Source organism: Hemitrygon akajei, chromosome 11 (genome assembly GCF_048418815.1).
Source record: "Hemitrygon akajei chromosome 11, sHemAka1.3, whole genome shotgun sequence".
Lineage (NCBI taxonomy): Eukaryota > Metazoa > Chordata > Chondrichthyes > Myliobatiformes > Dasyatidae > Hemitrygon > Hemitrygon akajei.
Genome location: NC_133134.1, coordinates 119,844,019 through 119,868,436, shown reverse-complemented (window position 1 = coordinate 119,868,436; position 24,418 = coordinate 119,844,019). Strand labels below are relative to the sequence as shown.

Sequence of the window (24,418 nt, the reverse complement as noted above, 5' to 3'; positions counted from 1 at the left end):
GGTTTGAACTGGCCTTATTCAGAAAAAAACCAGAATACAGTGTAACGCACATGTCTGGTGGAAGAGCGATGAAGTAGTGCTGCTTGTGGCTTTTGGATAGATCCAATGAGAAGCTGACACAGGTCAGTCAGATGAGCTGGAGACAACAAAACTGAAAGACAACAGTTCATTGTGAAGAGAAATGGAATAAGAATGGAAGGCATTGGGAGTAGAAGACCAACCACTGCAGAAGCAGATGACCCCACATCAGGAACGTGGAGATTACATTGGAATGCCTGGCCAGCATGAACTTTTCCCAGGAATCACCACTTCGATTCTTCGACTGTTCAAGGAGAGTTAGAGAAACTAGTCAAAAACGAGTGCACTGATATTTAGTTTTGAATGACTTGCATGTTTGTTTTAAACTGAACCAATAAAGGTAATTATCAGTTAATATACATTCTTGTGGAGTCTAAGTGTTGCTGAGGGTGACTACCTGCAATGCTAGGTATGTTCCTCTTCCCTTGGTGGCTGTGTATGGGTTGTGCCTAAAATACTATGGCCACAATATGGAGAAAGAAGAGGAGGGGTAAGTGAATTGGCTGATTCCTCCATCTTATAGGTTAGTTCTTAAAACTGCAGTGGGTATATATCTGTGAAAACTAAGTTGGATCTGCATTAATAACATTGCTCACTAGAAGAGTAAGTGCATTTGAATGGATTCCCTCCTTCCTTCTTTGCACCCTTAACTCCTGGTGGAGTTGTCGGAGTGCCATCGTGACAAACTTTGCACCTGTCTGTTCTATCTGTCACGGTTGTGTACCAGAGCCTGGGTCACCGCAAATGTTTTCCCTGTCCATTCTTTAATGTTGTCTGTCCATCTTTTCCTCTGTCTGCCTCTCCTTCTTTTCCCCTCCACAGTTCCTTGTAGAACAGTGTTTGCAAGGCCACTGGATCTTGTTACGTGGCCGTGCCATCTCAGTTTTCATTTCTTCACCATTGTGAGAAGGTCTTCATGGGGGCCAATGCGGTGCTGGAGGGTCTTGTGGACCTGCTCGTTTGTGATGTGGTCCAAGTATGAGATGCCCAAGACATTGCGACAGCATCTCATTTCCAATGCCTGTATCTCCTTTGTAGTTCTGCTGTGAGGGTCCATGTCTCACATGCGTACAGGAAGATGGAGAACACTAATGCACGCAGGAGTCTGATCTTGTACTTTGTGGTGATGTTGCTGTCCCTCCATATTGTCTTGAGTTTGGACAGTGCAGTCATTGTCTGTGTGGTTCTTGCCAGGACTTCTGGTCTTAATCCTTCATCACTGATGATTGCCCCCAGGTATTTGAACTGCTGAACTGTCTCAAGTTTCTGACCACGGACTGAGATGTCTGTTGTGATGACATGGCATTTGCCATGAACCTGGTTTTCTCAGCACTTATTTCTATTCCAAACTGTGTGGAGGCTCTGTCAAGATGGCTGACCAGGTTGGCCAGTTCGTCCTCTTTTCCTGCAAGTCCATCAATGCCGCCAGCAGATCTTAGGTTTGTGATGTTCCTCCCTCCGATGCTGACTGTGCCCACACGATCTTCAAGGGCTACACTCATGATCCATTCCAGGAAGACGTTGAAGACAGTGGGGGAGAGGAGGCAGCCCTGATGGACTCCTACAGAGGTATGGAACCACTCCCTGATGGTGCCTTGAGTGAGTACTGCGCTGGTTGCCTTGGAGTAAAGCTGATGGATTGTATGAATCAGCTTCTGCCCCATGTTGAATTTCTTCATATTGACCCACAAGGCATCATGCCAGACTCTGTCAAACACTTTCTTGAAGTCTATGAAGACATGGTAGAACTCTCTCTGGTGCTGAAGGTGTTTCTCACAGAGGGTGCGGAGGTTAAAAATCTGCTCAGTGGTGCTTCTGCCTGTACGGAAGCCTGCTTGTTCCTCGGCAATGATGTCTTCTGCCGGAGGTCTCAGACTGTTCAAGATGGTTCTAAGCATTACCTTGCTCACATGGCTGATCAAACTGATGGTATGGTAATTCTGGCAACGTTGGAGATTGCCTTTCTTGGGAAGCACAATGATCAGCAACTTAGTTCAAGGTGTCGGCCATTCACCTGTCTGCCAGATCTTATTGCAATAGTGGTAAGCATGTCTATCATGTCCTCTCCTCCATGTTTCAGCAGTTCAGCAGGGATGTTGTCAACTCCTGCTGACTTCCTGCACTTCAGTGATCGCATTGCAACTTCAACTTCTTCATGCATGATTGGATAGTCATCCTCACTGGAAGATTCCTGTACATTCAGCACACCTGGAGCCTCTTTGCTCTGCTAGCTGTACAGTTCTGAACAGTACTCTGTCCACCTTTCCATTATTTCCTTTTCTTCTGTGAGACTTTTGCTATTTTTGTCTTGGATAGTGTTCACTTTGGCTTGTTTTCCTTTTGTAAGATCTTTCACCAGTTGGAATGCCTTCTTTGTGTTGTTGTTGGAGAGGCTGTCTTCAATGTCCGCACATTGTTCAGGCATTGAATGGTTTGACTGGAGATATAAATACGCTATTGAACTGACATCTAATTTGAGCCTACTTCCTTTATGAATAAAAGTACATTCTATGCTGTGCACAGTATGCAAAGTAATACATGAAGTCTACAGAAGATGGCAGTGTGGAACATCATTTAGAATCATAATCTGCTCAGGTAGGCAAAGAGTTTACTACTGCAGCACAAACTGGGCCATTTGTTCCATCTAGTCCATGCTAAAGGAATCTTCTGCCTAATCTCATCTACTCGCATCTGTACCATATCCCTCCAAACCTCTCCCATCCATGTACCTATTCAAACTTCCATTACTTCTGCTGGCAGCTTGTTCCACGCTCACACAACCTTGCGGGTGAAGAATTTTCCCCTCAGATCTCTTTTAGATATTTCACCTTTCACCTTCAACCCATGACCTCTAATTCTAGCCTTGCTCAACATGAGAAGAAAAAGCCTGCATGTATTCACCTTATCTAGACCCTCATAATTTTATATAGCTCCATAAGATCTCCCCTCATTCTCCTATGCACCAGGAATAAAGTCCTAATATATTCAACCTTTCCCTATAACTCAAGTCCTCAAGACCTGGCACCATCCTTGTCAATTTTCTCAAGACTATTGATATCCTTCCCGTAGGTCAGTGACTAGAACAGCATCCAATACTCTTACTTCAGGCTTACCATGTCTTGTTGTTTGATTGTTGGCGTTGAGGAGGGGACTTGCTTCACTCCAGTTGTGAAGGTGGTTGTAACGGCAAGCTCTTCCACAGACAGGCCTAATGGTGCTTGGCAGCTTGGGTGAGTGGGTGGTTAGTTAGTGATTCCTTATGTTGCTGGTGCAGGGGTACTGTGAGCTCACGATCAATGGCCTTGAGATTCGCAGTTCCAACCTGAAATCTGGTTTTCCACTTTGAGTGGCCATGGGTCAAGGATTCCCAGGAGTCAGTGTGAATATTACATTTCCCTAAGGGGGCTGTTCAAATATTCCATTGAGTTGGTTCATCTATTGACCTCTTCCCATTGCAGAGCTAAGGATACACTGTTTGGTTTGGAAATTTAGCATTGGATATGCAAACAACATGGCCTGGCCAAAGAAGGTGACTGTGTGTAGTGGGGCCTCTATGATGGGGACGTTGGTATACGAGTATGTAGTGATCCTGATGAAGGGTCTTAGTCCAAAACGTCAACTCTTTATTCCATTCCATAGATGTGGCCTGACTTGCTGAGTTCCTCCAGAAATTTGTGTGTTACTCTGATATAGGTTTATATATTCCACCAGTGAATTTGGAAGATTGTATGGAGGACGTATTGGTTGTCTTGTTATAGTACCTTGAGGGGACTGCTGTAGGCTATCCAGCTCTCAGTAATGTGTAAGAGGGTAGTGATGTTTGGTAGATCTTGAGTCTTGTGCCAGGTTTGAGGAACTGATCTTCAGATATCTCAATTGATTGGAAACTGTGACTCTGCATTGAAGATGACAATGAATGTTATCGTCAGTGCTGGCTTTCACTGATGGGGGGGGGGTGGAGTGTATTAGGATTGGGGAAATGGTCCACATTTTCCAAGATTTTGTGAACCCTGTAATATTGGAGAACAGTTTATTACATGCTGTATAAGTCGATATTAGTCTATAAGAGTATGAGAGCAGAATTAGGCCATTTGGCCCATCAAGTCTTCTCTGCCATTCAATCATGGCTGATTTATTTCTCCTCTCAATTCAATTCCAATGCCTTATCCCATAACCTAATAATCAAGCAGCTATCAACCTCTGCTTTAAATATATCCAATAACTTGGCCTCCAACAGCTGTCTGTGGCAATGAATTCCCCAGATTCACCACCCTGTGGCTAAAGAAATTCCTCCTTATCTCTGTCTAAAGGGATGTCTTTCTATTTTGAGGCTGTGCCCTCTGGTCCTGGATTCTCCTCCTATTAGAAACATGCTTTCTACATCCACTCTATCTAGGCCTTTCAGTACTCAGTACGTCCATGAAATCCACCCCCCTTCATTCTTCTACACTCCAGTGAGTTCAGGCCCAGAGCCACCAAACACTCCTCATACATAACCCCTTTCATTCCCAGGATCATTCTCTTAAGCCTTGTGGATATTGAGGGTAAGGCCTGTTCTTTCATTGACTTAACCAATTGAGAAAGATGTTGGGGCAATGATGCAGCTCTGTTTCACAAGTATCATCACATAAAAGAAAACCCTGAAAGCACATACCATAAGGCTCAAGAACAGATTCTAACCCCCTGTACAAGACTATTGAATGGTTCCCTAGTACAATAAGATGGACTTCACGATATACCTTGTCATGGTCACTGCATCTCATCATCAGTCTGCCCTGCACTTTCTCCGCAATGCTAACACTTTATCCTACATTCTGTTATTGCTTTCCCTCGTATTACCTCAAAACTGCTGTCGTAATGAAATGATTGGCATGGACAGCATGCAAAACAAAGCTTTTCACTGTACCTCTTTACATGTGACAATCTGAAGTTACCAATTTAACGAGAAGTTGGAAAGTAGAAGAATAAAAATAATTGCCCGATAAGCCCAACATGATTACCTTGGTGAGATACAGTACCAAGACAAGGATGAACATAAATATAGAACGAACATGATATGGAACATTTTCCAGAAAGACACGTTTCCTTGTTTTAATGTTGTTTCTGAACTATGACTAAAAGGTGCTGCAGAGGTAAACTGAACTCAGTGTTACACACAAAAAATGCTGGTCAGGACGAAGGGTCTCAGCCCGAAATGTCGACTGTGTTTTTCCCTGTAGGTGCTGCCTGGCCTGCTGCGTTCCACCAGCATTTTGTGTGCGTTGCTTGCATCTCCAGTGTCTGCAGATTTCCTCATGTTTGCCTTTTGAACTCGGTGTTACATCACTTCTCGCAGTGCTGTATAGTTATTAACATGTAGCCCAATAAGCCTACAACAACAAGCACTATAAATCAGTTAAGAATTTACTACTTGCCACACGTACCCATCAATACGGTATTTTAGCCAGCCAAGCAAAGGTTCTTTCCCACTTATTTCTGGTAGCTGGAACTCTTTAATCTTCTCCTCAGCAATCTTGACGGCAAGTTGCCTGCCTAACCACGTCGACACAGGAACACAATACATAACGCGTTAAACCCATGCAAGAACTTATCGAGCTAAAGACATTTTCAGGTGGCAGTGGATAAGAATAAAATCTCTGATCTGACATTAAAGGGCTGCCTGGTCAATTGTAAGGCATTAGTGATACCGCACTTGGGGTATTGTGGTCAGTTTTGCGCCCCTTATCAAACAAGGGATGGGCTGGCATCGGAGGGGGTCCAGAGAAGGTTCACGAGAGTAATTCCAGAGATGAAAGGGTTGACACATGAGAAGCATTTAATGCCTTTGGGCCTGTACTCGCTGGAGTTTGGGAGAATGAGGAGGGGATCTCATTGAAACCTATCAAATATTGAAAGGCCAAGATAAAGTGGACACTGAGAGGAGATTCCAATAAGGGGGGGGGGGGGGGAGGGCAGTCCAGGACCAGAGTGCACAACCTCAGAATAGAAGGACGTCCCTTTAGAACAAAGATGAGGAAGGATTTCTTTAGCCAGAGGGTGGTGAATCTGTGGAATTTATTGCTACAGTCAGCTGTGGAGGCCAAGTCATTGGGTACATTTAAAGCAGAGTTTGATAGTTCCTCTGCTTTTCCTTCCCATTCTCCCATAGACCACTCTCCTCTCCTATCAGATTCCACCTTCTTCAGCTCATCTTTTCTACCTATCACCTCCCACTTTATCACCCACCCACCTGGCTTCACCTATCACTTTCAAACTTGTACTCCTTTCCCCTTCTCTGACCAGCTTATTCTGACTTGCTCTCCCTTCCTTTCCAGTCCTGATGAAGGATCTCAGCCTGAAACGATTACTGTTCATTCCTCTCCACAGACGCTGCCTAGCCTGCTGAGTTTCTCCAGCTTTTTTTATGTGTTACTTTGGATTTCCAACAGCAGTAGAATCTCTCGTATTTCTGAATGATTCCCACTGTTTTCTCAGGATGTTTCAGACCGAGATCTTCATCAGGACTGGAAAGGAAGAGGCAGGAGCAGAATAAGGTGGGGGAAGAGAAGGAGTAAAGCTGGCAGGTGGTAGGTGAGACCAGGTGAGGGGGAAGGTGGGTGCATGGGGGGAGGGATATGTTTTGAGAAGCTGGGAAGTGATAGGTCGAAGAGGTGGAAGAGCTGAAGAAGGAATTTGATAGGAGAGGACTGTGGACCATGGCAGAAAGGGAAGGAGGAGTGGAACCAGTGGAAGGAGATAGGCAGGTCATGAGGGTAGAGGAGGAGAAGGGGTAAGAGAGCCACCAGGACAGGGTAGAAGTCAAGTCAGAGCTGGGGGGGGGGGGGGGGGAGGAAGAACAGGGAGAAGTTAGCGGTCAGCAGAAGTTAGAGAAATTAACGTTGATGCTATCAGGTTGATGTCTATGAGGAGTTGCTCCTCCAACATGAGTCAGGATTTCCCGGTGGCCACTCATTTCAATTTGCTTCAGAGACAGGTTTTCAGGTACCAAGCCCACAGTCCATGTCCTTTACCTCATAAAACTGTCTCGCTTAACCCATATGTTAAATATTTACTATATATTTGCAGGATCATAGCTGCCCCTTATACATGTTAACATCCCAATAACATCTGTAACTCATTAAACCTCTTCATTATGCAAATTTTTTTGTCTAACTTCCTGCACTTAGCATCTTAAAATAGAAACATCAAATAGAGCAGCCTTTCTACTGAATGAAGCAGCAGCTTGTGGTTTCACCCGAGCCCCATCTGATACCTCAGCGTGACCTTCCCGTGGTTGCTACTGACTCACTTTTTTCCTGCTCATTTCAGTTTACTATTATATTATTTATTTAACTCTGGATTTCTAATCTAACTTTCAATTGTCTTGCAACAGACTTAAAAAGCTAGACAAGCTCAGCATGTCAGACAGCATCTGCTGAGGGAAATGGCTGACACACTTCAGGTCCCAGTGAAGGGTTTCGGCCCGAAATGTCGACTGTTCATTTCCCGCCATAGATGCTACCTGACCTGCAGAGTGCTGCTTATTTCAAGCATCTATAAAACCTCTTGGGGAACATTACATCACATTCAGTTAAGTTTTAAATAAAGGCAATGACAAATTCTAGAATGACTCTAGGTACAAGATACCAGAAAATGTTGAGGCTTTTAAAATAAATTTATTTAAACTATACTTACCATATTCTAAACCTTTCTGCATAATTTTGCTTTGTATTCCTGGATTGAGGTTATTCTTTCCAAGTGCAGTTCCAATCAGAATGAATGTAACACAGGCTGACAGATACATTTTTGTTGCAGTAAGTTGTGTTCAGATCAACATAGCTGTATTGTATGAAAGAAAAGAAGTTTCCTCTTACTACATTCATTCCTTAAGGTTTTCACAGATCTCATATAATCTGGCCACTTTATTAGGTACAACTATACACCTGCTCATTAATGCAAATCTCTAATCAGCCAATCATGTGATAGCAACACCATGCATAAAAGCATGCAGACAATGTCAAGAGATTCAGTTGTTGTTCAGACCAAACATCAGACTGGGGAAGAAATGCAATCTAAGTGATGTTGACCATGGAATGATTGTTGGTGCCAGACAGGGTGGTCTGACTATCTCAGAAATTGCTGATCTCCTGGGATTTTCATGCACAACCATCTCTAGACTAGAGTTTACAAAGAATGGTGCAAAACACAAACACCATTCAGTGAGCAGCAGTTCTGCGGATGAAAACGCCTTCTTAATGAGAGATCAGAGGACGATGGCCAGACTGGTTCAAGCTGATAGGAGGGTGATGAACTCAAATAACCATGTGTTACAACAATAGTGTGAAGAAGAGCATCTCTGGGTGTACAACGCATTGAAGCTGCAGTGGATGGGCTAGATCAGCAGAAGTTCATGAGTGTGCACTCAGTGGCCACTTCATTAGGTACAGGATGAACCTAATGAAGAGGCCACTGATTGCTTTGTGACAATTATAAAATGTTCATATATGCTGCTTCCTGCTATTTTAATAACTTTATGATTTTATTATATTATTCAGTCAAGAGTGAACCTCGGAGTAAATCATACTTAGGCTATGCCCACATTAGATCGGATAATTTTGAAAACACTGGTTTCACATAAAAAATGACAGGCGTCCACACTAGGCATTTTTAAAAATGCCTCTGTCCACATTAAACCGGATAAGAGATACGAGCAGAACCGTAACATGTTGGTGTGGCAACTGATCTACTACCTCTATTAATATTCGAGTCTGGCCTTTGTTTATATAGGAACTGGGATAGTTTGTTTTACTGCTGTTATTAGAGATGAAGAATTCTTTTTTTGTGTGTGTGTGTGTGTGTGTATATATATATATATATATTAGTCTCTCATAAGACTGTCCTTTCACTTTTTCCTCTTAATGCACACTTAGACACACTGTTAAATGTAAGGCTTTATTCTTGTTCTTAAAGCAGCATAAACATGTGGACTTCTTTTTAATCCAAGAGTCACACTCTGTGACTGAAGACATTAAACTGTGGAAATCCCAGTGGGGGGACGATGTTTGGTCTTCACATGGTTCTGAACATTCTGCAGGTGTTCTTATTCTGATGTTTAACTTTAAAGGAGATGTTTTGCATTCTGAGGCGGATACGAATGGACATTTTTTGGTTCTTATTCAATATTATGGTAAAATGCTTCTTATCGCTATTATTTATGGTTATAATATTAGAAATGATAATAATAGATTACTTGAGATTTTGGAAAAACGTTTTGATTATTGGCTCTTTAAATTTCCTGATGTATTTACTGTTATGGGAGGAGACTTTAATATGGTATTAGATGAAAATATTGATCGATGGCCATTAAGGCAACACTCTACTTATAATAACGTTACTAGCTTTATTCAGAAGCTTAATATCATAGATATTTGAAGAGAGCACTTTCCTGGAGTTAGAAATTATACTTGGACTAATAAATCTATTACATGCATGTCTAGACTGGATTACTGGTACCTTAAGAAATAACAATGTCATTTTTAATTTTTTCCCCTCACCTTTAACAGATCATAAAGTTATCCAGATACAAATTGCATTATCTTCAGCTGAATCCAATTTTGAATCTTATTGGAAATTAATTAATTCCATTTTGGGGCATGAAGTTGTCTCTTTGCACATTAAAAAGCTGGCAACCTACTTTTTACATAAAGCGATAGTAGAGATTAATTTCTCTACAAATTGGGTATTTTTGAAATTTGAATCTGCCAAATTCTTTAGAAAATGAAGTAGTGATTTAGTAAAGAAAAGATAATTGGAAGAACAATCATTGATCTCAAAGATTGCAAATTTATGTGAATTGTTTTCAGATAAACTTTCAGGGAAAGATAAAGAGGAGCTGGATGTGTTAAAGGATAAGTTAAACCATCTTTATCTTATAAAGGCAGAAGGTGCATATGTAAGATCTGGAAAACAATGGTTGGAAGAGGGTGAACAGAATACAGTTTATTTCTTTCATTTAGAAAAGCAGCATGCCCAATTCAATTCCATTCATCAGCTAAATATTAATGGTGTGATTACAGAGGACTCTAAAAAAATAGCAAAATATTGTTCTGCATTTTATAGTAAACTGTATAGCTCAAAATATTGTGAAGCATCTACACTACATCTCATGAATGATATTAATATTCTTAGGAACCTGTCCAATGATCTGAAAGACCTGTGTGATGCTTTTATTACCTTGGGAGAGGTTAAAGCTGCCATTTCAAATTTAAAAAATAATAAGTCGCTGGGTGTGGACGGTCTGACTGCAGAATTTTATAAGATGTTTTCTGACACCCTAGCTCCCTTTTTACTAAAATTCTTTTTAGAATGTATTGATAAAGAATTTCTTCCCACTTCTTTAACACAGGGCCTTATTACTTGAATTCCTAAACCAAGAAAAGATAAATTATTTATCGATAATTGGTGTCCTATTTGCCTTCTCAATAATGATGATAAAATTCTGGCCCAAATCTTTGCTAACAGAATGAAAGTAGTTTTACCATTTATTATTGATGAAACACAGTCAGGTTTCATGAAGGATCATCATATCTCTAATAATGTTAGATTAGTTTTAGATCTTATTGATTACTCTCATCTTGTTCAAAATGATAGTTTTATACTGTTTTTAGATTTCTACAAAGCTGTTGATACTATAGAACATCAGTTTATCTTCTCTGTTCTTGGTAAATTTGGATTTGGTCCATTATTTTGTAAGGCTGTTAAGACTTTGTACACAAACGCTAATAGTTCTATGAAGTTGAAGTTGGGGAATTCACTGAGGTTTGATGTGAATAGGGGGTTGAGACAAGGTTGTCCTATCTCACCTTATTTATCCCTTTTATGTGCTCGGCTGCTCACCTATTCCATCAAGTCTAGTCCTCTAAAAGGCATTTCCTGTGCAAATTCTAATTTTCTGATTAGTCAGGTTGCAGATGATACGACTCTTCTTAAATGATGTTTCGGAAATCTCATTGGCTTTAAACTGTATTTTGGTTTTTCCAAAGCTTCTGGCCTCTGTTGCAATATTCACAAATGTGAATTGTTTCCTCTTAAAGGTAGCACTCAAACTATAATTAATAATATCCCAGTAAAAGACAAAGTTACATATTTAGGGATAACTATTGCTAAAACAAATACTTAAGGTGTGTGGATAATTTTCAATCTTTTATAGACAAAACCAAAAAAAGATTAAACCAGTGGCATCAAAGGGACTTATCTTTGAAAGGCCCGGTTTTGCTTTGTAAAGCAGAAGGTCTTTCCAGGATTATATATATAACTCTCCCCTTATACGCCGATAAAAAAATCTGTAAATTGATAGACACCATGTTGTTTAACTTTTTATGGAAAAACAAAGTTCATTATATTAAAAAAATCTGCTGTCATGATTAGTTATGACAAGGGGGGGTCTAAATTTTCTTGATTTTGACAGTCTTAATAATACTTTTAAAATTAATTGGATTAAACAATTTTTACATAATCCTACTTCTATATGGGACTGTATTCCTTCTTTTGTCTTTTCCCAGGTTGGTGGATTGAAATTTTTTCTTTTATGTAATTACAAAATAGACAAAGTTCCTCTCCGTTTATCTCAGTTTCATAAACAGATGCTGTTATCTTGGTCTTTGATTTACAAACACAATTTTTCTCCTCATAGTTACTTTAACTGGAATAACCACAACATAACTTATAAGAATGAATCTTTGTTTTATGAAGTTTGGTCTGATAATAATATTTTGTTAAACAGTTATTTAATTCAAGTGAATTAAAGTTGATAAGGTTAATAAGTTATTAATAACTTATAAATAAATATAATACATTAATAATTTATTAATAAAGTTAATAAGTTAACTTTATTGAGTTATACTGAGTTTTTAATCCACCTTTGGATATCTACAGGATATCCACCATATCCTGTGACTCCAAAAGTATTTGCTGTTGTTATGGATGCAATTCCCTCTGGTGTAATTATGTTGTTTAGAAATGCATCATATTCAGTAGTTGAGTTACCCAACTTGGATCCATCCAGTACAGCTGTAAGAAAGATTTGTTTTACTCCATCTTTTAAAAAAATAATAGAGGTATTAGAAGTTTGTTTCAAAAATACATTACTTCTATTCCTACGGCTGTTAATTTTTGGAATGGTCCCTTGAGGAATCTGAGGTGGAGGAGTATTTGGGGCTTGTTTAATAAATTTTTATTGAGGAATAAAATTAAAGAAATTTCAATTAAAATTACACATAGATGTTATCCAACCAATGTTTATTTGACAAGGTTTAATTCTGATATTGAAACTAACTGTTCTTTTTGCGGTTTATATCCGGAGGATTTATTTCATCTGTTTTGGGATTGCGAATATGTTAAAACATTTTGGGTTGATGTTTGTCAATTTATAGATCAATATATTAATGTGGATTTTACTTTTTGTTTTGAAAATGTCCTATTTGGGTTTACTAATAATACCAAATCTCATAGGGATCATTTCTTTATCATAAATCTTTTGTTGATTTACACCAAATTTTATATCTATAAATGCAAATATAGCAATAAGAAACCTTCATTTATATTTTTTATGTCAGACTTCAAACTATACGTTAATACTCTGAAAACTTCCCATAACCAGAAAGCTGTAAAGACTGTACAAATCTGTCAACGTTTCAGGTTATCTCTGTAAATGTTTCTGTTTTGTGACTCCTTTTAGATATAGTTCCTTCTGTCCAACAGTATTTAGAGTGGATTTTCTTGTTTATTTGTATATTTAAAGTTTATAGTTATATATTTGTTGCTGCTTATGTGTGATAACCTGGGTTTGTTATCATATGTTTAGTGTTTCTGTTTTTGGTTGTGTTGTTCAATAAAAATAATAAAAAATACTTTCTTAATACTGCATTAAAAAAAACATTAAAATGGATTTTTGGGTAAATCTCCTCCTACTGGGCATGCGCAGGACACACAGAAAACAAGCTATGAGGAAACAGTATACTTGGTGTGTGTTTGTCCAGTTACAGAATAGAAAAACTTAAAACGAAATCGCCAAACGAAAGGCTTGGTGCGCGTTTGTCCAGAAACATTTCCTACAGCCATAGTCTCTTCACTGATGAAAGGAACGACAGCTACAACTAAATGCAATAAGGCTTGTTACTGGGCAAAAGTGAAATTTGCTGTTACCTCATTTATTTGCCTTTACTTTTACCGTGTCTTTGTGTATTATTTTGCTGTATTTGACATGTGCAATAAAACAAGTTACAGAGGAAAGTGACAATTGCATCTGTTGAATGTTTGCACAAGCAATACATTAATAAAGCATCTTGTTAAGTGTATAAAACATGTCTTCATCAGTGTTATCTTGTATTTCCATACAATGTTACATTAGGCTGTTACATATCTATTGTCAGATATTGTTGTGGTGTTGGAGGTTGCGTTCAAGAAAACAACGAAAAGTCCCGCTGCCGCCACCATTTGTTTGGGCACGTCATGACAGCGGTTTTAAAAATAGCCGGTTACCCCGTACACACAACACCAGATATTAGATGTTCTCAGATTTATTCATTCTGGGGAGCATTTCTTAGTTTTTGGGGGAGGAAAGCATCATTTCAACGTGGACGGAGGCTCAAAACAAAGAGAAGAAGCTTTGGTTACAGATTTATCTGGTCTAGTGTGGACATAGCCTTAAAGCCGGTTTCTTACCCTTTGAAAGTTTACCTAGATCTCTACAAAGGCCATCATATTTCTACTGATTACTCTAATAAAATACATATCTAAAATAAACATATCACAGATAAGAATCTCTTACCTTTTCTCTCTGGAGACAGTATTGCTGGGTTCAATTGTATCCACTTAGCTTTGAAAGCAAAACTTCTTCAAAGTACTTCTATTTCATTTCAACAGAAACAGGAAGCAGAGTCAGAAGAAACTTAGATCAGATGCAGCTTTGTTAACCACATTGCCTTAACCCATTCATCGCTAAGGCGTAAATGAATAATGACGTCTTCGGGGACTACTGAACAAATATGAATCTGCTACATTAGTTTTTATAATCAATCCTAATCCCAATATATTGCCAAACTAAATATCAAGCACCATTTTTATGCTACAACACAGTTGTGAACTTTGCATACGACACTATTCTTTTAATCTAATAAATGAAAAGCTGTTTGACAAGTTTTTGGGAACAGCATGTAGCTACGTATGCCTCACTTCTCAAATTTCAACGAAATGATTTACTACAGCTAAACGCACAGTTACATGGGATATGAAACAATTAATATAGCAGCTCTGGACTTTAGAACTACACAATGAACCTGGCTGGAATATTATCAAACAGCATTCAGTGCTGAATTATAAAGAGATGTTAGAGCTGATAAGCTTGGTAAAAGGGACAGGATTTATCTCAGGTAGCAAGGCAGAGAGACTTAGAACCTTGGTAACAGAAGGCACAGCTACCTATGCAGCAGTAATTAATTTTGGGGATGATCAAGATGAAAGAAGACTCAGAAGGCTGTAAAGAGTAGGGGAGGTTATGCAAAGTACACCATATACTACTTTGGGATTCACAGTAGAACAAAGAAATACTTTACTTTATTGTCACCAAACAATTGATACTAGAGTGTACAATCATCACAGAGATATTCAATTCTGCGGTTCGTGGTCCCTGGAGTACAAATCGAAGTAAATATAATAAAAATGTAAATTATAAATCATAATTAGAAAATAGAAAAGGGAAAGTAAGGTAATGCAAGTCAGGTCGGATATTTGGAAGGTACGGCCCTGATCCGGGTCAGGGTCCATTCAGCAGTCTTATCACAGTTGGAAAGAAGCCGTTCCCAAATCTGGCCATACGAATCTTCATGCTCCTGAACCTTCTCCCGGAGGGAAGAGGGACAAAAAGTGTGTTGGCTGGGTGGGTCGTTTCCTTGATTATCCTGGCAGCACTGATCCGGCAGCGTGCGGTTTAAAGTGAGTCCAAGGATGGAAGATTGGTTTGTGTGACGTGCTGTGCTATGTTCATGATCTTCTGCAGCTTCTTTTGGTCTTGGACAGAACAACTTCCATACCAGGTTGTGATGCACCCTAGAAGAATGCTTTCTACAGTGCATCTATAAAAATTAGTGAGGGTTTTAGGGGACAGCTTTCTCAGGAAGTAAAGGCACTGGTGGGCCTTCTTGGCAGTGGACTCTGCTTGGTTAGACCAAGTCAGGTAATTTGTGATATTCACACCGAGGAACTTAAACCTTTTGACTTGTTCCACCTGCGCACCACCAATGTAGATGGGGTCATGCGGTCTGCTACTCCTTCTGAAGTCAACAACCAATTCCTTCATCTTGCTGCCGTTGAGGGATAGGTTATTGTCTTTGCACCATGCCACCAGGTTCTTAATTTCCTCTCTGTACTCTGACTCATCATTACCCAAGATATGGCCTACAATTGTGGTGTCATCAGCAAACTTATATATTGAGTTTGATGGAAACTTGGCTACACAATCATGGGTGTACAGTGAGTACAGCAGGGGGCTGAGTACACAGACTTGTGGGGCACCGGTGCTCAGAGTGATTGTAGAGGAGAGCTTGTCCCCTACTTTTAGAGCCTGGGTCCTGTCTGTGAGGAAGTTGAAGATCCAGCTGCAGATCTGAGTGCTAAGACCCAGGTCCCGGAGCTTAGGAATCAGTTTATTTGGAATGATGGTATTAAAGACAGAGCTGTAGTCAATGAAAAGGAACCTTACATATGTGTCTTTATTCTCCAGGTGTTCTAAGGAGGAATATAGTGCCAGAGAGATGACATTTGCTGTTGACCTGTTGCTCCGGTAGGCGAATTGCAAAGCGTCAAGGTTGACCGATAGGCTATGGTTGATGTGCGCAATGAAATCAATGAGTTTATTGTGGTAAGTGTGGGATCCCTCATTTCTGCTCCTCTGACCCTCAAAACAGATGCCCCTCAGGGCTCTGTCCTAAGTCCCCTCCTTTACTCTCTGTATACCCATCACTCCAATCTGCTAATTAAATTTGCTGACAACGCTGCACTGATTGGCCTAATCTCAAATAATAATGAGGTAGCCTACAGAGAAGAAGTCATCACCTTGTCAAGAAAACAACCTTTCTCTCAATGTCGCAAATCAAAGAGCTTGTTGTGGACTACTAGAGGAATGGAGACAGGCTAACCCACATTGACATCAATGGATCTGGGGTTGAGAGGGTGAACAGCTTTAAATTCCTCAGCCTACACATCACTGAGGATCTCACATGAGCTGTACATACCAGTTGTGTGATGAAAAGGGCACAACAGCGCCTCTTTCACCTCAGACGGTTGAAGAAATTTGGTGTGGGCCCCCAAATTCTAAGAACTTTCTACAGGGGCACAATTGAGAGCATCCTGACTGGCTACATCAGTGCCTGGAATGGGAACTGTACTTCCCTCAATCGCAGGACTCTGCAGAGAGTGGTGCAGACAGTCCAGTGCATCTGTAGATGTAAACTTCCCACTATTCAGGACATTTACAAAGACAGGTGTGTAAAAAGGGTCTGAAGGACCCTTGGGGTCTTGAGTCACCCAAACTACAAACTGTTCTAGCTGCTATCATCTGGGAAAAGGTACAGCAGCATACAGTTGAGGTCAGAAGTTTACATACACTTAGGTTGAAGTCATTAAAACTCATTGTTTAACCACTCCACATATTTCATATTAGCAAACAATAGTTTTGGCAAGACGTTGAAGTGATCTACTTTGTGCATGACACAAGTAATTTTTCCAACAATTGTTTACAGACAGATTATTTCACTTTTAATTGACTATATGACAATTCCAGTGGGTCAGAAGTTTACAAACAAAATCAAAAGAGATCAGCCAAGACCTCAGAGAAAAAAAATTGTGGACCTCCACAAGTCTGGTTCATCCTTGGGAGCAATTTCCAAACACTTGAAGGTACCATGTTCATCTGTACAAACAATAGTACGCAAGTATAAACACTATGGGACCACGCAGCCATCATACCGCTCAGGAAGAAGACGCATTCTGTCTCCTGGAGATGAACGTACTTTGGCGCGAAAAGTGCAAATCAATCCCAGAATAACAGCAAAGGACCTTGTGAAGATGCTGGAGGAAACAGGTAGACAAGTATCTATATCCACAGTATAAGAAGTCTTATATTGACATAACCATAATGACCATCGTTATGTTTGGAGGAAAAAGGGTGAGGCTTGCAAGCCGAAGAACACCACCCCAACCGTGAAGCACGGGGGCGGCAGCATCATGTTATAGGGGTGCTTTGCAGCAGGAGGGACTGGAGCACTTCACAAAAAAGGTGGCATCATGAGGAAGGAAAATTATGTGGATATATTGAAGCAACATCTCAAGACATCAGCCAGGAAGTTAAAGCTCGGTCGCAAATGGGTCTTCCAAATGGACAATGACCCCAAGCATACCTCCAAAGTTGCGGCAAAATTGTTTAAGGACAACAAAGTCAATGTATTGGAGTGGCCATCACAAAGCCCTGACCTCAATCCGATAGAAAATTTGTGGGCAGAACTGAAAAAGCGTGTGCGAGCAAGAAGGCCTACAAACCTGACTCAGTTGCACCAGTTCTGTCTGGAGGAATGGAACAAAATTCCAGCAACTTATTGTGAGAAGCTTGTGGAAGGCTACCCAAAACATTTAACCCAAGTTAATCAATTTAAAGGCAATGCTACCAAATACTAACAAAGTGTATGTAAACGTCTAACCCACTGGGAACGTGATGAAAGAAATTAAAGCTGAAATAAATCATTCTCTCTACTATTATTCTGACATTTCACATTCTTAAAATAAAGTAGTGATTATAACTGACCTAAGACAGGGAATGTTTTCGAGGATTAAATGTCAGGAATTGTGAAAAACTGAGTTTAAATGTACTTGGCTAAGGTGTATGTAAACTTCTGACTTCAACTGTAAAAGCCAGAACCAACAGGCTCTGGGACAGTAACTTCCGCCAGGTGATCAGACTGATTAATGCTGACACAATTGCGTTTCTATGTTATATTGACGGTCCTGTTGTACATACTATTTATTATAAATTACTATGATTGCACATTCCACATTTAGACAGAGACGTAACATAAAGATTTTTACTCCTCATGTAAGTCTCTGGCTGCAGGCATCATCCTGCTGTCTTCCTCCCCTGCTTGTCCCCTTCTTCGTTGAAAAGAAGGATGACGCTTTAAGCACGTGCATTTATTACCGGGTACTGAATGAAGTCACTGTTAAGAACCGTTAACTTCTTCCGCTCATAACCTCGGCATTTGAACTACTGCAAGAAGCCTCAGTTTTCACCAAGCTTGATCTCCGTAACGCCGACCGTCTTGTCCGCATCCGTGAAGGGGATGAGTGGAAGACGGCTTCAACACCACCTCAGGCCATTACAAGTATCTGGTCATGCCATTTGGTCTCACCAATGCCCACGCCGTCTTCCAAACTCTGGTAAATGACATTCTCAGGGACTTGCTGAACCAATTTGTTTTTGTGTATCTCACCGACATTTTGATTTTTTCTAAGTCCCTTGTTGAACACACAGGTCATGTCCGCAGAGTCCTCCAGTGCCTTCTGGAGAACCAGCTCTTTGTGAAGGCTGAGAATTGTGCATTTCATCCTAATACCGTCTTCTTCCTGGGGTATGTAATTTCAGGCGGTTCCATTCAGATGGACCAACAGAAGGTCAAGGCGGTGGTCAAATGGCCCCAACCTTCGACTCATTGGCAGTTGCAACGCTTCCTGGGCTTTGCTAACCTCTATCGCCACTTCATCAGAAATTACAGTACACTGGCTGCACCACTCACTGCTCTTACCTCATCAGCTGTCAGATTCTCCCGGTCCCCTGCTGCTGAAAAAGCATTCTCTGACCTGAAGGAACGTTTCACCTCTGCCACCATCCTGATTCAACCCAACACTGACTGGCAGTTCATTGTGGAGGTGGATGCGTCTGTTATTGGCATAGAAGCTGTTCTCTCTCAGCGCTCAGCCAAGGATGAGAAGGTACACCCCTGTGCCTTCTCTCACCGCCTCACTCCTACAGAGTGGAATTAAAAAGTCAGAAACTGGGAGCTGCTGGTTGTGAAGCTAGCTCTGGAGGAGTGGAGGCATTGACTGGAGGGAGCAAAGGTGCCATTCTTACTCTGGATTGATCACAAGAATCTGGAATATATCCATACTGCCAATCATCTCAACTCCTGTCAAGCTCGTTGGTCCCTGTTTTTCTCAAGATTCAATTTTACTCTGTCCTTCCGCCCCATTCCAAGAATGAGGCCCTCTCCCAAACATTTCCCTCCTCTGAGATCCCTGAGGTACCCGATGTCATCCTCCCTGTTCACTGTCTCGTGGGAGCAGCGCAATGGGACATTGTAACCATGGTGCAAGCTGCTCAACAGAGTGAGGCAGCCCCTTGTCAATGCCCCTCTAACCGTGTTTACGTTCCCAGCTCTGTCCACTCACAGATATTGCAGTGGGGTCATTCTTCCCGGTTATCTTTCAAGAATCTATAGATTTTGGCATTGTACAGGATGACTGGAAAATTGTAAATGTTACTCTGCTATTTAAGAAGGGTGGGAGGCAGCAGAAAGGAAACAATAGACCTGTTAGCCTGACAGTGGTTGGGAAGTTATTGGAATCGATTGTTAGGGATGAGATTACAGAATACCTGGAGGCACATGACAAGATAAGCCTAAATCAGCATGGTTTCCTGAAAGGAAAATCCTGCCTGACAAACCTACTGCAATTTTGAGGAAATTACAAGCAGGGTAGACAAAGGAGAAGTAGTAGATGTGGTGTACTTGGATTTTCAGAAGGCCTTTGACAAGGTGCCGCACATGAGGCTGCTTAGCAAGATAAGAACCCATGGAATTACAGGGGAATTACTAGCATGGGTGGAGCATTGGCTGATTGGCAGAAAACAGAGAGTGGGAATAAAGGGATCTTATTCTGACTGGCTGCCAGTTACCAGTGGAGTTCCACAGGGGTCGGTGTTGGGACCGCTGATTTTTACGATGTATGTCAATGATTTGGACTATGGGATTAATGGATTTGTGGCTAAATTTGTCAATGATGCAAAGATATGTGGAGGAGCAGGCAGTGTTGAGGAAACAGAGAGCCTGCAGAGAGATTTAGATAGTTTAGGGGATTGGGCAAAGTGGCAAATGAAATACAGTGTTGAAAGGTGTACGGTCATGCACTTTGGTGGAAGAAATAAACAGGCATACTGTTATTTAGATGGGGAGAGAATTCAAAATGTAGAGATACAAAGGGACTTGCAAGTCCTTGTGCAGGATACACTAAAGGTTAACCTCCAGGTTGAGTCAGTTGTGAAGAAGGCAACTGCAATGGTGGCTTTCATTTCTAGAGATATAGAATATAAGAGCAGGGATGTGATGTTGAGGCTCTATAAGGCACTCGTGAGACCACATTTGGAGTATTGTGTGTAGTTTTGGGCCCCTTATCTTAGAAAGGATATATTGATGTTGGAGAGGGTTCAGAGAAGATTCACAAGAATGATTGTCAGGATGCCAGAGCAGGGATCCAATCACAGACCCGGTACTATGCACACAGTGAAATTAATTGAGTAACAAATCCCAAGGTGCAAACTAATTCAGCATCAAAGTTCAGGCAAAGATCAAAACATCAAAGAAATCCAAAAACCAGAATCAAGAAACAGGCAAAGTCGATATTCAGACAGAGTGAGAGACAGAGTACAGAAACAAATGCTGGAAGGGCTCAGGAAAATTCACTGGCACAATTGGGCAACAAACAGGTGAAAGCACAGGACTGAAATACACTGAGCAATAAACAGAGAGGCAGATGATAGGTGGAGCACAATAAGACACAGGTGGCAGCAATACAGGTAGTAATGAGAAGCAGATGAGGGACGGAGCAGAGCAGGAGCGGGAACAGGAGCACATGGCAATACAAAACCACAGACTGACAGCTAGGGGGAAACACACAAAAAGACAGAGTTCAACTGGAGGTACTGACAGTACCTCCCCCCCCTCCCCCGATACAGACACCTTCTAGCATCATGGCAGGTAGAGTTGGGTGCTAGCGATGAAAGTTCCTGATGAGAGAGGGGTCCAGGATGTTACGTGTGAGGACCCAGCACCTCTCCTCAGGATCGTAGCCCTCCCAGTCCACAAGGTATTGGAGGCCACGGTCCCTGCGACGAATGTCAGGCAGTTGATGGACGGTGAAGGCCTCTAACCCATCGATGAACCGTTGGGGGGGGCGGGGTTTGGGGACAGGACACAGGGGGTGGCTCATGAAAGGCTTGATGCGGGGCACATGGAAGGCAGGATGCATGCAGCAGAGAGTGGAGGGGAGCTTGAGATGGACGGCAGCGGGGCTGATGACTTTAGCAATGGGAAAGGGGCCGATGAAGCGGGGGGGCGAGCTTGCGGGAATGCACCTTGAGGGGCAGGTCTCGGGTCGAAAGCCACATACGCTGTCCCTGGCGATAACATGGGGCCTTGGAGTGATGGCGGTCAGCTTGATCCTAGATCCTATCAGAGGCACGGAGAAGGGCAGAGCGAGTGTGCCTCCACGTCCACTGACAACGGTGGAAAAATACCTCAGCAGATGGAACGCCAACCTCCTCCTCCTGGGCGGGAAACAGTGCAGGTCGGTCGCCAAGGCAGCACTTGAAGTGGGATTGATTGGTGGATGAAAGTTTATGGTGTACCCTGCCCAGGGTAGCTGCTGACTCCATGCAGAGGGATTCTGGGAGAATTTTCATTGAGCCTGTATAATCTAACAATACAGAGGCCTGCCAAAGGGTTTTGGCCCGAAAATTCAGTAGCAATAGTGAGAAGTATTTTTTAGCCAGCGTGAATTTGTGGTATTTATTACCACAGTCAGCTGTGGAGGCTAGGTCATTGTGTGTATTTAAGGCAGAGCTTGATAGGTCGTTGATTGGACACGGCTTCAAAGGTTACGGGGAGAAGGCCAGGGAATGTGGCAGAGGAGGGGGAAAAAGGTTCAGCATGATTGAATGGCGGAGCAGGCTCGATGGGCCAAATGGCCTAATTCTGCTCCTATGTCTTATGGATAGCTGTTTTGACCACATGTTGATTTAAAAATAATCAACAAATTGCCAACACAGATCAACAATTATCTGTCACACTAGTTATTGGGAAATGCTTTGGCAAAAGTTCATCATCAAAAATTGTCCTGAAGGAGAACTACAAAAAAGGAAGCGGTAAAGCCACCAAAAATGAAAAATATTCTAATGATTTCAGTTCTTCTTTTAATGCAATAAGATTTTAAAATCACACTATAACTCTACCCTCTGCAAATTGATGTTCCTTTCTATAACTTTCAAAGTTAAAATTTTGCAAGATCAGTATTGAACAATTTGCAGTTATCATTATTGTTACACCTTTATACTTAATATATCTTAGTTTTTAATTACATATTAGAAATTAGTATTTGATATTCCACTCTTTCTAAGTTTTGATTCCTTTTAGCCTTTCTGTGATTTCCTCCAGTCCTTTTTCCACATATATTAATGTCAACCAATTGGAACAAACTTTCAAATGCTTTACTAAAGTAAGGTTCTTCATCCTCACCAAGGTCATTCTGACCATTGAAACACTTCCAAAACCTACCAGGAACTACGTAAAACAAACACACCTGGATCCTGATAACCCACTCATTGCACAAGGCATTTTTTTAAAAAGTGAACTCTGTCATTAACTATTATTGTAGGAAACATCTATTACAACTTAATTTTCATTGTGCACAGTATAAAAATGGGAATGTGAGCAGTTCAATAGCATGGTGACAAGTAAATATGGTTGTGTTGATTGTATTATATGAGAATCAATATGCGTACCGACACCAAATGTGATGAGTCGTAGGAAGATTCCAGTAATAGCCCCAAAGAATTAACAAGCATGTATTCAACTTAACATGTGTTAGTATTAAAGTAATAGGCAATTTTAAAACATTACGCACATGGGATTGCTGTTGCCTTTTCAACCCACTTTTAACTTCACTGAAATAAGCTGTAACATAAAGACATATGACTGGTAGCACTTATCAATATTGTACTGGCTCTGTAAGCATTTTAATGCTCCTTTTCAGTATTTCTAAGTAAACATTTTATTCCCTCTTGTTTGCATAGTAGAAGTAATACCTTGCTTAGCTTGCATTTTTCACTGATCTCCCCCCTGAAACTTCAGATTTCCTCCACACTGGCATTCCACTGTTATCTTTTTATTAGGTTGCACACTTTTTAATAAAATATATTACTTACTAGAATCAGAGTTAAGCAACACAGAAACAGGTCTTTCTGCCCAATTCATATATGCCTCTGTGACTTTTTAAAAGTCAAATTCTGCTTACTTAAATTGACGTAGCAAACAACCTCTTGCAGAAATATGCCAGGCAGCATCTATAGGGAGAAGCGCTGTCGATGTTTCAGGCCGAGACCCTTCGTCAGGACTAACCGAAAGGAAAGATAGTAAGAGATTTGAAAGTAGTGGGGGGAGGGGGAAATGCAAAATGATAGGAGAAGACCAGAGGGGGTGGGATGAAGCTAAGAGCTGGAAAGGTGATTGGTGAAAGTGATACGGAGCTGGAGAAGGGAAAGGCTCATGGGACAGGAGGCCTCAGGAGAAAGAAGGGGGGGGGGAGCAGCAGAGGGAGATGGAGAACAGGCAAACAACTAAATATGTCAGGGATGGGGTGATGCACCATCAATAACTCTCAGAGACGTGAGTCGAGATAGGCTTTTATTAGCTGGAAGAAAGCACCGTCAGCAGCGTCAGCAGCAAGAGACCACCACACAACATCCTGGAGACTGAGGGAGGAACAGTGCCCCAATCGCCTTTATACAGGGGTCTGTGGGAGGAGCCACAGGAGCAGTCAGCAGGGGGGGGGGCGTGTCCAGACAGGTATATGTAGTTCACCACATTCACCCCCCCTTTGTTTTAAAAGAGAGTCCCCATGGGGCGAAGTTTCTTACAAGTATATTTACAGGTTAAGTCTATCAGGTGGTCGAATCTGTCGCTGCGATCTATGTAGCACCGGCTGTGATTGCACAGGTGCCGGTGGTGATTGCACCGGAGACGGTGGTTGTGCTGGTTCCGGCCTAACTGGAGGTGTCAGCCCACTAGGCGTCAGTGATCCTCATGCGTGTGCGAGGCGCCTGGTATATGCGCGTATGAGACGCCCAGTATGGGAGTGCCGTGAGGAGTCTGTGTAGGGCTTGGTGTGTGCGGTGTCAGGTGGGTATACACCTCGGTGGGTACAGGGTTCATAGTTACCGTGGAGTGTTCGGGGTAGGGGTCTACTGCTCCTGCGGGTGCCAGGTCGC

General features: G+C 41.5%; 1 protein-coding gene across 1 annotated transcript in view; it reads right to left on the bottom strand.

The window, feature by feature from the left end:
• Positions 1 to 23,538, bottom strand: part of LOC140735967 (bactericidal permeability-increasing protein-like) — an 80,952-nt gene extending 57,414 nt beyond the window's left edge. Inside the window, exons 1-4 of the mRNA XM_073061598.1 lie at positions 23,446 to 23,538; positions 13,886 to 13,963; positions 7,753 to 7,896; positions 5,502 to 5,610 (exon numbers count right to left, since the gene is read on the bottom strand). Of these exons, the coding sequence (XP_072917699.1) occupies positions 5,502 to 5,610; positions 7,753 to 7,861 (218 nt within the window). The 5' untranslated portion in view covers positions 7,862 to 7,896; positions 13,886 to 13,963; positions 23,446 to 23,538. The remainder of the gene's footprint in view (positions 1 to 5,501; positions 5,611 to 7,752; positions 7,897 to 13,885; positions 13,964 to 23,445) is intronic.
• Between the last annotated feature and the right edge of the window lie 880 nt (positions 23,539 to 24,418).